Below are 15,169 nucleotides of genomic sequence, written 5' to 3'. Positions count from 1 at the left end.
GTGGCTTAGTTTTACAATGAAGCTTAGTTCTTCAGGGGTGAAGATATTTTTAGGTCTAGATGGATTTTTTAAGTTGATAATGACAGATGTGATAGAGATTGATTTACATTCAGAATTTTAGACACACCAAGATAGGAAAGATGGTTTCTTCAACGCTGTCAAATACAAATAGCCAAAAGCTAAGAATATAACACTTATATAATTCCTGATTTTGTCATGGTTCTTCTTGCTATTGGTAGTTTATTGTATATATGTGTAATAATATAAATGTATATGTAAAAAAGGAAAAATGTTTATAAAATAAAACAAACAAAAATGCAAGGCAAGCTTGAAGCCATGTAGTAGTGAAGCACACCTCCCAAAAACAACACTTACCGGTTCTCCTCAAATTATTATGCAAAAACAAAACAGATGAACAGTCCCATATTCCTCCCATAAAGTTAGTATTGCCCAGAAATCAAAAGCAGACTAAGCAGCATCATAAGATAATTATAAGAAATATCTTTGATTTCTGTAGACGTAAAAAGTATCAATAAAATATTTCAAAACTGTATTCAAGAACACATCAAAATAATTATTCATCACGATAAAGTTGGCATACTCACAGAGATGCAGGCATGGTCCGGCATACCTAAAGTATTACATGTAATCTACTGTATTAATAAAGGACGGGGACTACATCACCACCTCATGAGATGAAAATATGCTTTTGAAATTATTGGAAAACACAGTTGGAAGCATAGGGACGCATAGGATCCTGTTCAGCACAATAAAGATAACATATGAAAAAACCCACAGTAAACACCACCCCAGACAAACTCCCAAAGCATTTCCACTATATCAGGAACAACGCAAGTTTGTCTCTTCTACCATATTGTTCAATAAAATATTCCAAGTCGTACCTCGAATAGTAGCAGAAGTGAGTGAGTTAGATGGGGTACACACAATAAAGGAAGAAGTCAGGTTCTCTTTATTTCCACATGATAGGTTTATATACATAAAAGACTAAACACTCCACCAAAAATCTCTGGCAGCTAATAAATATATTCAGCATTGTATTAGAATAAAAACTAATGCACAAAACATAGTTACCTTCTTAAATAAAAATACCAAACACACCAAGGAAATAAAGAAGCAATCAATACTTTTTACAGATTCTCACAAATATCATAAGATAACTATGACCAAGGAATTGAATGACTTCTACAGTGAAGACTCTAAGCTTCGTGAAAATAAAGAAAAGGTAAAATAAGCTGGAAAGGCCTCTGATGCTCAGATCGGGAAGAGTCATATGGTAGAGGTGGCCATCCCACAATACTTCAAAGAAACTGAAAAATAAATCTTAAAATTTATAGGTCCATATAAAAAGAGCCAAATTAATCAAAGCAATCACAAACAAAAATAATACCAGGTGAGGTATTACCAGTGCAGATTTCCAGTTAGACTACCGAGCTTTAGGAATAAAAAATATACCATGTAGTATTGATATTTTAAAAAGATTCATTGACTAGTGAAATATAGTTAAGCACCTATACGTAAATTTATACCCACACACCCAGGTGTCATCTAACAAAGAAGTCCACAGTACATAGGGAATTGACAGCTCCATGGAGAGGAATGAAACTCAATCCTTTCCTTTATTGCTGCAAGCTGTCAATATAAAATAGTACAGCCTCTAGCACCTAAAAGTGCACAGAACTTATAAAAGACAAAAGGGAGAATCCCCAGATAATACTGCTTGAGGAAAGGATAAACAAAATATTGTGTGTTAATACAATGGACTTGAATCCAGCCATAAAAAGAGGTGGAACACTGATACATCCTATAGCATGACTAAACATCACAAACATTAAACTCTAAAAGAAACCAAATGCCAGAAGAATGAGATATTTCTGTTAGGTGATTTCCTTTCTATTAAATACCCAGAATGATCTGGGTGGTGGTGGCACACGCCTTTAATCCCAGCATGCAGGAGGCAGAGGTATGTGGACCTCTGTGAGTTTGATGCCAGGCTGTCTACAGAGCTAGGTCCAGGACAGCCAGGACTCCACAGAGAAACTCCTTCTTGAGCCTGAAAAGAAACAAAGGAATAAAACAAGACAAAACAAAAAATAAGAAAGTTAGATTGGTTTACAGCCTGTTTAGTCATTAACCAAAGAGACCCATGGAAAACCATAAATATAAAAGGCTACTCCAAGGCTATTGGTTTCTCTGCACAACCTGAAGAATAGGTCTGAGTTCTGAAGGTAACACTTCTGTCATTGATCATGAACAGGCTGGGCTGGTGCCTACCTAGCTGGTGGGGGGAGGCGGAGGGCCTGGAGAAATAAAGAGTACCTACTAATGGGGAAAGGGGTTCTTCTCAAATGGCAAAAATGTTTTCAAAACAAATAGGGTGATGGGTTCATAACATTAATAACATGCTAAGTAAGCCCTATTAGATGGTATACTTTCAAAGAATGAACTTACTACATAAGTGTATTGCATATATCGCTAAACCTATTAATGCTATTATTTAATGGTTACATTTATTTGCTGTGTTTGTATGTTTTGCCTGCATGCATGTATGAGCACTGTGTGCCTGTCTGGTGTCTGTGAAGAGGGTTCTGGTTTCCCTAGATCTGCATTTACAGATGGTTGTGAGCTGCCATGTGGGTTATGTTGGAGTCACAGGGTTTGTAGCTGAGAGATATTGAGGATTGTTTTTCTCCTCCAGTAGCATGCAGAGTTCCAGTACTATGAACTCTGGTTAGAAAGGTCAATAGCCTAGCTCAACACCAGATCAACCTACCTGAGTTCAATAACTGAAGTGTTAACCTTCAGAAATCAGGACTTAGCATCAGGTTGCATAGAGCAACCAATAGCCGTGACAATAGCCTATTTGCGGGTCTCCATGTGTCTTTTTGGTTAATGATTCAACAGGCTGAAACCCTTTCCTGGCACTGGAGGTTAACCCTGTGGCCCAAGATGTGCAGCTAGAGACTCGCCTCCCTGGTTAGATTTTGGCTCCATTTGGATTCCTTTCATGTATGTATGGGAAGCTTCTAGAGTATTCAGTTTCCAAATAGTTTTTCAAAGGACCCTTAGTGTTGGGTGTCCCTGCCCAGATCCCCTTCTTTACCTTTCTCTCCCACCTCCTCTCATTGAATCCTCCTGTTCTAGTTTTTATTTCTTCATAACAGTGCATGTTAATCCCCCTTCCCAGGGAGATGTTCTCCTCCCTGCTGATCCCTTACTAGGTCACAATCCTCTGTGGCTATTCAGGTTGTATTTCCCTTATCACAACCTTAAAAACTACCATCCTGAAAGGAGAAAACATAAAATATTTGTGTGTTTGAATTGAGGTTTGCTAACTCAGGATGATTATTTTTCCTAGGGCAATCAGGCCAGTCTCAGGGGCACATATTGTCAGGGCTGCAGGGCTACATAGATCTGAACCATCAGCCAGTTGCCCTCAGTGTTTTGTCATTGGACGCCATGCCTGTAGGTCCACTCCAGAGTGGCAATTGACCTGGCTTTGCATATGCACCGAGCAGGGTAGGCTCCTGTCACTGGAGTCTGACCCGGGCAAGCACAGAACATAGGCATGGTGCTCAGTTACTAAGCATCGTTGTGACCTCATAGCCTGTCATGGTGACTGAGCCAGCGCAGCCATGCTTCTAGGTGATAACGCATAGATCTTTTCACACTGAACCAAGTGCCTGCCCTAGCAGGACGCGCGTTTGGCTCGGTGGAAATATTTCTGTTTTTTCAAAAAATTAGTGTAGAATTTGGGGGGTCAGAGGGAGGTTAAAGGGGAAGGAAGAGAGGGTAAGACGGGCCTGGGCGGCCCTGAGGCTCAGTCGTGCTTGAGGACATAGAATACGTTGCTGAGACCTCTACAGCCCAAAAGTCAGCACGCTGGTACACCCGCCTGTGGCGGGCATGCCTGTGCTGTGGGTGCTTATCTAACCAAAAGAAGAAACCTCAACACCATCTCATTGGCTATAACCCCGTGGGGCCACTCCAAAGAGCAGCCGGCACGGGTGACTTCGAAACACTTAAGCAACTCCTCAGCGGCAGGTATTTTCACGTTGATGAATGCGATAGGAAGAACAGGTAATCATCCTGAAAAGGCTGGGGAGTCAGGGAAGGGCGAAAATGCGTGGGGACACTCGGGGCCACGACCTTCCAGGGCTGCTTCATGGAGCCCCTGGGTTATCTGCCTGCTTTACACTCCTATGCATTGGGGACCCACATACCTTCGAAGGGCAGCTCCTAGGCCGTCTATAAGGAAAGGAAAAAAAAAAACCTTCAGCTCCTTTACAAATCCTTTTCTGTTGTCTCTTCTTCAGCCCTTTATTTTTGTTGTTTGTTTAATCACTTTACAGCCTGATACCAACCCTTCCCCTCCACTCCTCCCAGTCCCACTCTGCTGTCCCCTACTCCCATTTCCCCCTCACCTTCTCAGACAAGGGGAGGCCCCCAAGAGGTACCAACCCATCCTGGCACCTCAAGTCACAGCAGGACTAAGCTCCACCTCTCCCACTGAGGCCTGGCAAGGCAGCCCAGGTAGGGGAAAGGGACTCAAAGGCAGGCAAGAGTCAGAGTCAGAGTCAGGCAACAGCGCCTACCCCCACTGTTAGGGGACCCATATGTTGGCCAAGCTGCACATCTGCTACATATGTGTAGGGGCTCTGGGTCCAGCCCATACATGCTTTTTGTTTTGTGGTTCAGTCTTTCTGTGCCAGGTTAGTTTACTCTGTAGGGCTTCCTGCAGTGTCCTTGAGCTCTCCAGCTGCCTCTATCCTTCCTCCCACTCTTCCACAAAACTCCCCAGGCGCTGCCTGTTGTTTGACTGTGGGTCTCTGCAGCTGTTTCCTTCAGCTTCTGGATGAAGCTTCTCAGAAGACACTTATGCTAGCTTCTTGTGAGCAACCATATTAGAATATCATTAACAGTGACAGGGGTTGGCTCTCTCCCACGGGGTAGATCTCAAGTTAGGCCATTCCAATGATTTGCCATCCCTTCAATCTCTGCTCCATCTTAATCCCTGCACTTCTCGTAGGAAAGTCAGTAATAGAGAATAAAGTTCAAATCAAGCAGGTGTTCTCCTGTTATTCAGACAGGCTGGTGTGAGCAGGGAGGATGGTTGTGATAGAGCACTTACCTAGAATGGGGCAGCCATGCACTGTATCCCTAGCATATCTAATGAACACAAGAGTAGAGGCAGAATTACATAAGGAAATTCCAGCTAAGTAGCTACTTATATGAGAAGGAAATGAACATCATACTATTTACTCTTTACAGCTGAATGTGCTTTTACATAGTAGTCATAATTTCTTGAAATGTCCTCCCAATCTGTAGGACTTCACTGCACTACGCGTGTGCCAACAATCAGGTGGATGCCGTGACACTGCTATTAGACTACGACTGCAGCATTAATATCCAGGATGACGAAGGCTGCACACCCTTGATTAAGGTAGCTGTGGACCATAAGTTTTGGTATGAAATAGATGAGATTTGGTCCTTGTTTGGTTTCTGTTGTTGTGATAAAGCACTGACCAAAACCAAATCAGGAAAGAGCAGGGTTATTTGGCTTAAATTTCCACATCTCGGTCCATCATTGAGGGAAACCAGGGCAGGAGCTCAAATCAGGAACGCAAGGGAAGAGCTCAAGCAGTGACCACAGGGGATAGGGGAATGCTGCATTTCCATTGCTTATTCCAAGGCTTGCTAAGTTTTTATACAACGCAGGAGCATGTGTGTGGATGTGCCACCATACCTAAGAATGTGGGCCCTCCCACATGAATCCATATCGAGAAAATGTTCCAGGGACTTGCCTAGAGTCCAGTCTGATAGTGGCAATTCCTCAAGTGAGGATCCATCTTTCCAGGTGTTTTCAGCCTGGGTCAGTTTGGGAAAAAAAGGGACAAACAACCTCTGACCTACAATAACAACTCCCACCCAGCACAGATCTAAATGCTTAGATGATCTAGGTGTGTTGGCACACGCCTTAAATTCTACCCCCTTGGAAAGCTGGGGTGGGTAGATTATAAATTCAGGCAAGGCTGGGGTATATTTAAGGAGAATTAATTTAGGCAAGCTTGTGATACTTAAGAAGACCCTGTCTCAAAAAGAGGGAATGATAGGCATGCCTGAAACAATTTGTCTCATCTAAGTATAACTATCTAGTGCAGTACCTTGACTTCCTTGAACTGAAGGTCTATTCCTTTCTACAATACTCACAGGCTGTCCAGGAAGACAATCTGGGATGCGTATGTATGCTGCTGTGGGTGGGGGCTGATCCCCATGTGAAAGATTTTAATGGGCATACAGCCCTCCACCATGCTGTTTTGAGAGGTACCACTACAACTATTGAGGCGTTGCTTGAATTCAATGCAGACATTGAAGCTAAAACAGAGGTAAAGATCAATCAACTTCATTTTATTCCCAATCTTATCTGACACTCAGATCCATGTTCCACCCACCAAAGCTCAAGCAGTCTCACTGAATCTATTCACGGGAAAACATTTGTCTCCAAGTGTGTTTTTCATATTTTTGGTTGTTAGTGTAAGAACGCGAAACACAGCAAGCATATCTTGTTTCAGAATTGGGCTTTATTTTAAAATTCAAAATATAAAGAATTTGGGCCCAGACAAACACCACAGCTACAAATAATAAATATAAATAAATGTTTTCATTTAACTGTTTGTAGAAGTTACTGGTATAGTTTTTGGTTCAGAGATGAGGGTGGAAAGGACAATGGAACAGGCACACAAGTAAATTTGGACATGTGACCATTGAAGAAAACATATCAAAAAGATGTTATTGGTTTAACTTTAAAAATTTTTTGGTGAACATAGGAAATGCTTTTGAGTTTGGTAGGCAATTCTTAGTTGAGAAGAGAAAAAATTTTAGTTATAGAGAGAAACTCTGCTCTAGGCACCTGCTGAGCACACCTACTCAGCAGAGGCATGCCCAGCCTTTACTCCATGTTTTAGGGTTGGGGAAATGGAAGCTCAACTCCATGGAGCTAAAAAGCTTGACCAGTGTGTGTTTGCCAAGAATTCTGGAGAAGAGTGGTGTTCACAGGCCATGTTAGACAGGGGAAAGCTGTGTGAAAGGAAAGAAGGCTGCTGTGTGGGGGAAAGTACGCCAGGGCTCTAGGAACATTGATGCTTTGTGACTCCTTACAGCATGTATGTATGTTTACAAAATAGGTGGTGAATTTTCAGTTGAGAAATGAATCATTTTGTAAAAAATTTTTCCCTTTACAGTATGGCTTAACGCCTGTTCAGCTTGCCATATGTGAAAACGACCACCAGATGGCAGAATTTTTAACATCAAAAGGTGCAAATGCACATAGTGTAGCTGACCCGAACAGGTACAGATTTTTCTTTTTCTTTTTTTCTTCCTCCCCCCACTCTTCAGTACTGTTCTTGAGGGGGACAATTGATTAAGTCAGAAATCATAAAATGAAAGGAGGAAGGTTGGCAGAAATCCACAGACACGCAGTGAGGATGCCTAGCACACATGGAGTGTGAGCTGGAAAAGGAGCTGTTCTGACCACAGCAGAGCAATGTGCATCGGGGATCAGCCAGTTCACACTATGAGCATTCAGCCAAGCAAAAGAATGAGCTAGATCAATGTAGCTGAATGCTACACTGCAGAATTTCTGCCTTTTCGGCAGTGTGTGTCGCTAAAGAAAAAGCCACACATGTTCTACCATGTATATACATCCTCAGTGCCTAAGCCAGAAATTTTATAACCTCTGTTTGACTCTAAGGATTGCAGCATTAGCCATTTCTTTAGACTTATACAGTCCGTAATCACATGTAACAAATGGGTTTTCCTAAAATCCGTTTGAATCTTGTAATGTTCAACTCAACAGAAAGCTACCTTTCTCTAGGTGACGTCCTCTACAGCGTCATCCTCTAATTACCCAAAACCTTTCGTTATTCTGAAGTTCAAGGTGCACGTTTTCCTCCCCATTTCAGATGACCTTTTCAAATGGGATGTATGAGTAGTTAGCTTCTTTCTACAGATTCTGGTACCTCAGCATTTTAAGCCTTGTCCCGATTTCTGTTACTGTATAGCTCTGAAGCAGCTTGTTCCTACAAAGGCATATGCCTCAGTCCATATGAAATCACTTTTTTATGCTGAAAATTTCGTTTTAGTTCAATTGTACTTATTTTATGTTCAGCCATTACTTCCAAAGTAAGAGCTCAGTATTTTAAGATGACCCTTGCTAAAGTTAACCACTCTCGTTATTGATAGCAATCTACCACACCCTTACCTATTCAAAATTTTAATGTTTTAAAAACAGCATGTGCATGCAAGGGTGTGTGTGTGTGTGTGTGTGTGTGTGTGTGTGTGTGTGTGTGTGTCAGTTTGTGTCTTTGTCTGTGTGTCCATGCATGTAACAGTCCCCCAAATGTAGTATCTGAGGAGGACAGTAGAGGGCATCATATCTTGGGCAGTTGGAGTTAGGGATGGGCGCTGGCATGGGCGCTGGGGACCAATCTTGGGACCAAACTTTGGTCCTCTTCTGCATGAGCAGCTAGGTGATGTCACTACTGAGCCATCACTTTCAAAACCTTTTGTGGAGTGCACGTGTGAGCCTGGTCTTCAGGGGGAGTGAACAACTTTAGGCCTTGGCTTGTCTTTTCTAGCCATAGACATGAATTAACACCATTCTCAATGATGAGATCAAGCTACAGAAAAACACTAGAATTGTTTTCTTTCTTTCACACCACATTTTCCTGAGAAGCTGCTTTCTATCCTGTGTAGCACCTTTTTTCATGTGGTGGCAGAACTTGTACTGCTCTTGCCCCTCATGGGCAACAACTTCCCATTGCCCACTCAAGCGGTGTGCTTTGAACTATTTAAAATGGCTGGAAGGTATCAAAACTGCAGCTTCTGAGAATGAAGGCAGAGGGATCCTTAGAAGCAAGAAAAATGTTCATTATCTACAGAAGCCCCTTCTTGGTAGAGAGCATTGCCCTCAGTGAAATGCCTCCAAAGTGTCCTAACAGAGACAGGGCTGTGGTGCCCTAGAGACGTAGGCCGAGGATTGTAACAGGAGCACTAACTCCATGAGAACTCAAATACAAAGTTACTGCAGCCATAAAACAAAACCTACAGAAGGACCACTGCCCACATTGTGTGTGTGTGTGCATGTGTGTGTCTGTGTGTGTGCTTGTGTGTATATGTGTTGGTCTTATTGTTTTAATAAAAAGCTAAACATTATTCTTGAGTCACACAGATCTCTGTGAGTTCAAGGGCATCATGGTCCATGGAGTGGGCTTCATGATAGCTTGGCTACCTAATGTAAAAATAACATTTATTTGGCTGAAGCAATTGTCATCTTGGAGGCTTATTGTCTCAGTCTGCTAACCTAGGCCTAGTCCTGGAAGCTTCTAGTCTCCATATAATCTAGTCTAGGCCTAGAATGTTTTCTGACTCTGAGACTTTCTGCTGAATAAGATCACTCTTTCTAGCTCTTTCTGAACTCTGGCTGGCTGGTTCATCCCAGCTGTTTTGGCTCAAAATCCTCTCCAAGCTGACTGATTCAACATGGCTTATCTCTGTCTATCACTGAATTGCTCTGCTTGGCCTCACTAACTTTAACAATCTGTTCTAATCTTCTGGCTCCTTCTCATTCAGTGCCTTGGTCTGCCTTTACCTGTGCCTAACTTGGTTGAAGTTCTCTCTTCAACCTGTCTCTGTAAAACTCTCCTAGTAAAAATGCCTCTGAGTTCCACTAACTGAGCTTCCACAAACTCAACCTCACTGCACTGCCTGAATGAACCACGCTGCCTGAACAGAAATGACTAGAATTCAAAGAGATCTGCATGTCTCTGTCTCCTGAGTGATGAGATTACAAGCCTGTACCACCACACCTGGACCTAAGCTTTTCTATACCTGAAAGTTGCTCTGTACCCAGGTGGCCTTGAACTCAGAGATCTGCTTGCCTCTGTCTCCTGGGATTAAAGATGTGCCTGTATTAGAGCTGGATCACACAGTCCTAGAAGGACTTTGGATGTGATCTCGTGCCAGAGCAGCCATGTCCTGAAATAAAATTCATCTACAGATTCTGTTTCAAAAATTGTTGTAAATATCTAAACTAAGATATAGTAAACACTCAAATATAAAGTGTTTAAAACACCTGTTAGATGCTCTCTTATAATAGTAAAATGGTAACTTTTAATCATATGTCACAGTAAAGGAACACAAGCTGAAGACCTAGAAGTGAAGCACGTTAGATTCAGTAAAGGTAAGACTTTTATAGTGAATTACTCAAATCTAGTTCTACATACCCTAAATAAAATAAGAGTAGAGATTTTAGCTCCCCAAAAGGAGTAAAGGAAATCAAGTATAAATGCAGTTATATTGTTTTCAATTTCCCCTAATACTCAAAAAATCAAATGTAATCAGGAAATTATCAATAAGCAGTTTCAACTATGAAAATGTTGTCAGTGTGCTGCTTATTTGATTTTGCTCCTGATACATGTTCTGTCTTTGAATAAATAAGAAAACAACCTGGCAATGCCCTCCGTAATCATATTATAGCCAAATGGATTGTTAGAAACACAGATTTTTCCTTGAATTTTATGACAAGTGCCTTGTACTTTGTATGGCATATTATTACAAGGTATGCACCACAAACAAAACTTGAATAATCACATTAATTTCCTTCTTACCAAATGATGTAACTAAAAGCACCTGGCTTTTACATGTATTTGCAATTTCTCATTTAGACAGTTTTCACATACTCTACAACTGTTCTCTGTAGTCACCTCCCATTTAGGGCTGGCAGTGTTCTGCCATAGTGAGTGTAATAGACTTTAGACACACTTACCATGCTTACGTGTTTCCCTTGCCTTCCTTTCTTCCTTCCTTCCTTTCTTTCTTTCTTCCTTCCTTCCTTCCTCCCTCCCTCCCTCCCGCCCCCCCTCTCTCTCACACACACACACTTTTTAATCTGTTCAATTTACATCATGATTGTAGACCCCTCCCTCATCTCCCCCAGGTCCCATGCCCCCATTCCCTGGTCCTCAGAAAGGGAGCCCTCCTCCACTAACATCTGACGTCAGCACATCAAGTCTCATGTGGACTGTTTGCGTCCTCTTCCTCTGTGGCCTGGCAAGGCTGTGGCGGCATCTCTGGTGCTTGCCCTTGAACTCTCAACTCTTCCCTTTAGTTTTGCTAAGTAGAACAGGGTGAGGTGAAGCACTATTTGCAGGGGAAAATGGACAAGAAGAGAATTGAGAAAATGACATCATTCTGTATTTCAAAGTGTTAACTGTTTCCCGATTGAGATTCTGTGACAGTGGGACACTGCAGAATGCGTACTTTCAGCAACTGCCTTACCAGTGTCTTTTATAGCGAAATCACACTAGGTATTGAATTCAGATGACCTTTCCTCAAAAGGTAAGATGAAGAGAGTCAGTATTATTGTAATGTAGGTAACTTTTTATGTCACTTTACTCTGGATTTTGTTGTCCTTGGCATTCCTGGAGGTGAGGATGACTGAGTGCTCCCATGAGGTAAGCATTGCTTTACTCCTGAGCCCCAGTCCTAGCCCATTCGTTGGTAGGACATGTGCCCTTCTTCATTCATGAAGAATGCTGAGGAGGTACGTTGAGATTCTCTTACTTTAAACAAGATGAAAATGAAATATTTTTATTTTCTCTGAAAGCATACTGCTGGTGCTCAGTGGGAGCCTGAGTGAGTTCATAGTTTCATAGTTTATGCGTGTAAACATGCAAAAATGATTTTGTGTCTGAAGGTGACCCATGGAATTTCCTGGTCCAGGCCCTAGCTGTTTCTCTGCTGCTCTCTCACTGTGAGGTAAAGCTCAGGGTGCACTGCTACCAAGGAATGGGTCTTAACAATAATTCTTTTCATGAGAGATCACGGTGCTTTCATGAGCATCCATTAAGCTGATCCTAACGTTGGGAACACTGCTGGAAGTAAAGAGCTTCTTCTCACAAAAGGGAAAAGGAGAGGGAGCATGCTGTCCACCCTTGAGCTGTATTGTGATGGTCTTTGTTCTTGGTCCATTTCTTTCTGCTGTGTTTGGTCTTGGTACAAACGACAGTAGCTATACATGTAGTCCCTGTGGCAGAAACTTTCATCATAAACTGAACAATTTCAACTAAATACTGGGCGAGGTCCTTTGTTGTCATGATGGAAACATATGCATATACTCCCACTTCTTTTCCAAATCTGGTTTTTTGGGGGCTGGGGGCTGAGACATAGTCTCACTATTATGTAGCTGTCTGTACTAAAAATCACAAGATACACCTGGCTTTGCCTCCCGAGTGCTGAGATTCATGTTCTACACATTTTTTTCCTACTATCATTAGCCCAGAGTTATTTTGTGACACAGTCAGTTGATGATACTTATTCTTATAAGGATTCTACTCTCTAGCAGTCTGAAACAGTTCTTTCAGGATCACCACAATTGCATATGGGTGTTTATGTTTAGGTAGTACTGTTTGATAAATTACTGTCTTTTTTATTTGAAATAGACAGAAAATGGAAGAGTACCACATAAAGTAGTTTCCTACAAATGAACATTTACTCTAGAATGGTATCCAGATCAGTCTCAAAGACACTGATAATAACAAGGAGTCTAATCATTTCAGAACTTCCATTTTCTAGATTTGTAATAAAACATATTTTGTTTTAAGTTGTAGAAATACGTTATTGTACAGAAGAAAGACCTTCCGGCAGGTAAGGATTAAGAATATACATTAATACTAAGGAAATTCATAGATAAGAAGCTAATTCTTGTTGGGTATACTCTGAAACATTTACTGTTTTATATACATAATTTTTCCTGTGCCTCACAGTCCCCACTGCATTCCGTATATATGTTTAGCTTGAAACGTTGCTCAGTGTTGTTCATATGCACATGAGGATTATACTCTCTGTTTTGGAAATTGAGCCTCTTGGTGTTAACCATGAACACTGATGTCCAACTAACACTCCTGGCCTTTTTAAAGCCTTTCTGAAATCATCTTATGAAACCAGACCCACATGTCTAGTTATCCTTTCAGGCATTTGTCTTTCCTGAGAGCTTACATAATTTGGAGTCATTCTGGGTTGTCAGACCATGCTACAAGAAGACAGCAGATTTCTTTCCTCTGTTGACACCAGCTTAACATGCCAAGGCCCATTTTGTGAGGTGCGGCACTCTATCCTAGATGGTGGGAGACCTCCATGTCTTCCTTCTATCCGAGTGCTCCATCCATCAATTGTCCATTCACATGACCTGTTTTCCACAGTAATGAATTCTCTGACTCCTAACAGATTATCTGAACATAGAGAGCCAAACTACAACATAACTTGTATTTATCTCTCTGTAAAAAGGACCTTATCAGTTAGGCGTGAACATGGGGCTGAAAGCCCATTGCTTAGCTCAGACATTGTTTTGGCAGAAAATGAAAAGTTCTATTTCAAGACAGTTCTGTGTTCGCTGTGACTGGTTACTTCCATTATAGAGAACAATTATGTTTTATTTTCAATGGGTGGAGCTATGTACCAATGAAATATTTGTTACACATTATTAAATAGATTAGTTACTCCAAGTTGAAAGATATAAAAAAGTCATCACAGCTGATTGCCAAAATTAAGATTCATAATTTCCAGTAGCTACAACCGTTTAAGACATACAATACAAAAAACACATGTTAAGTTCTACTTGGAATTCTAAGCAGTTTCACAGCTTAAAAAAAAAGAAAAGAAAAGAAAGAAACCTAAAATTATCCAGTAATTTTTATGATTGTTTGCTTATATTATTATCCTGTTAAGTCTATGGAAATGCTAGTTTGCCATACAAACAAGCAGATAGTGGTTTTAGGATTCACTCATGAATGGGCCCAAGGAATAGACTGAACCTAACCAAAGATGCAGTGGGCTGTAAGAGTGCTAGCAGACAGAGAAATCGATTTTTTTTCCAAGACAGGGTTTCTTTCTATAGCCTTGGCTGTGATAGACTCTCTTTGTAGATAGGCAGACCTTGGGCTCACAGAGCTCTCCCTGCCTCTCCCTCCTTGAGTGCTGGGATGACATGTTTGATCCTCCATGCCTGGCTGCAGGAATCTATTTCAAGGTCCACAAACCAAGCTCTTGGGAGGTAATACCACAGTCAGTGAACTAGAAGGTGCTGTCTGCTCTAGGGGCCCAGAGTGACATGAGAAATAGAATCAGGGTCCTTAGTTACATAGAGCAAAGGAATATAAAACCATCAGTTACTACAGCCATCAAAACAAAGAGTGGCGAGAAGCTAGTGTCTTTCTTCATACGTGTGTGTGTGTGTGTGTGTGTACATGTGCACACACGCATATATACATGTCTGTGTCTGTGTGTGCTGATTGTTGGGCTAATTTTGTGGGCTAAATTCCTCCCTTTTTTCTACATGAGAAAAAAAATATAAGGAAAGTATCACCAAATATAATCAACTGGTTTAAGAACAAAGTAAAAATTGATAGTAAACTTCTAATGTAACGTATGTTAGCAAATAAAACAACAAGAATTCAAAGCATTTGGTAAATGTTTTCATATGAATGTTAAAATATCACGTTTTAAAATGTGCCACAGAGGAGTAAGACCAACAAGACCGCTAAAATCTATACTGAAAACATCATCCCAGATCAGTACAGGTAAGAATGACTGTGAATACTCTACTGGTTCTACCCTAATTACAAAAAAAGTTTTGTTTCTGCAAAAAATAAAAAGAAGTAAAGTAAAATATGAATGTAGTTTACTCTTTATTAGTTAGCTTCCCAAATATTAGGGAATTCAGAATTATTTAAGAACTTGTTTCTGAAATTTTTTAAATCTCAAATTATATCATCTGGGACATGTTTATTTAACAAGCACTACTGGTGCATGTAGTATCTTTTTATAAGTAAAAGTATTTTTAACCTAGTCCACATTATGTGTCCTCTATAAGCACATAACAGCAATTTGGGTTTGTTATAAAATGAATTTTTACTTCAGTTTTTACAATGAACACATTGTGTTTTTCCTACATTTTATTATATATGTCAGTGTCAATAAATGTGATCATGTAAAAAAGTGAAAATGCGATATTCATTATTTCAATAAGTTTTTGAGGACTAAATGTGATTAGGGTTATCTGGGTTTTTCCTTTTTGTAATTTCTTACTTTAGAT

General features: G+C 40.8%; 1 protein-coding gene across 2 annotated transcripts in view; it reads left to right on the top strand.

Moving 5' to 3' along the window:
* The first annotated feature begins 885 nt into the window (after positions 1–885).
* Positions 886–15,169, top strand: part of LOC311584003 (cyclin-dependent kinase 4 inhibitor C-like) — a 17,028-nt gene continuing 2,744 nt past the window's right edge. Inside the window, exons 1-7 of one of the 2 annotated variants that reach the window (XM_084758016.1) lie at positions 886–1,243; positions 5,347–5,461; positions 6,231–6,404; positions 7,260–7,366; positions 10,206–10,258; positions 12,681–12,723; positions 14,593–14,654. In XM_084758016.1, coding sequence (XP_084614142.1) covers positions 1,197–1,243; positions 5,347–5,461; positions 6,231–6,404; positions 7,260–7,366; positions 10,206–10,258; positions 12,681–12,723; positions 14,593–14,654 — 601 coding nt within the window. In that variant the 5' untranslated portion in view covers positions 886–1,196. Of the gene's footprint in view, positions 1,244–5,346; positions 5,462–6,230; positions 6,405–7,259; positions 7,367–10,205; positions 10,259–12,680; positions 12,724–14,592; positions 14,716–15,169 lie in introns of those variants that run through there. The other variant, XM_084758017.1, reaches the window with a different exon arrangement.

This window comes from Acomys minous, assembly GCF_964271855.1.
Source record: "Acomys minous genome assembly, chromosome: 15".
Classification (NCBI taxonomy): Eukaryota; Metazoa; Chordata; class Mammalia; order Rodentia; family Muridae; genus Acomys; species Acomys minous.
The sequence above is the reverse complement of the archived record's forward strand: the minus strand, read 5'-3'. Positions and strand labels throughout refer to the sequence as shown.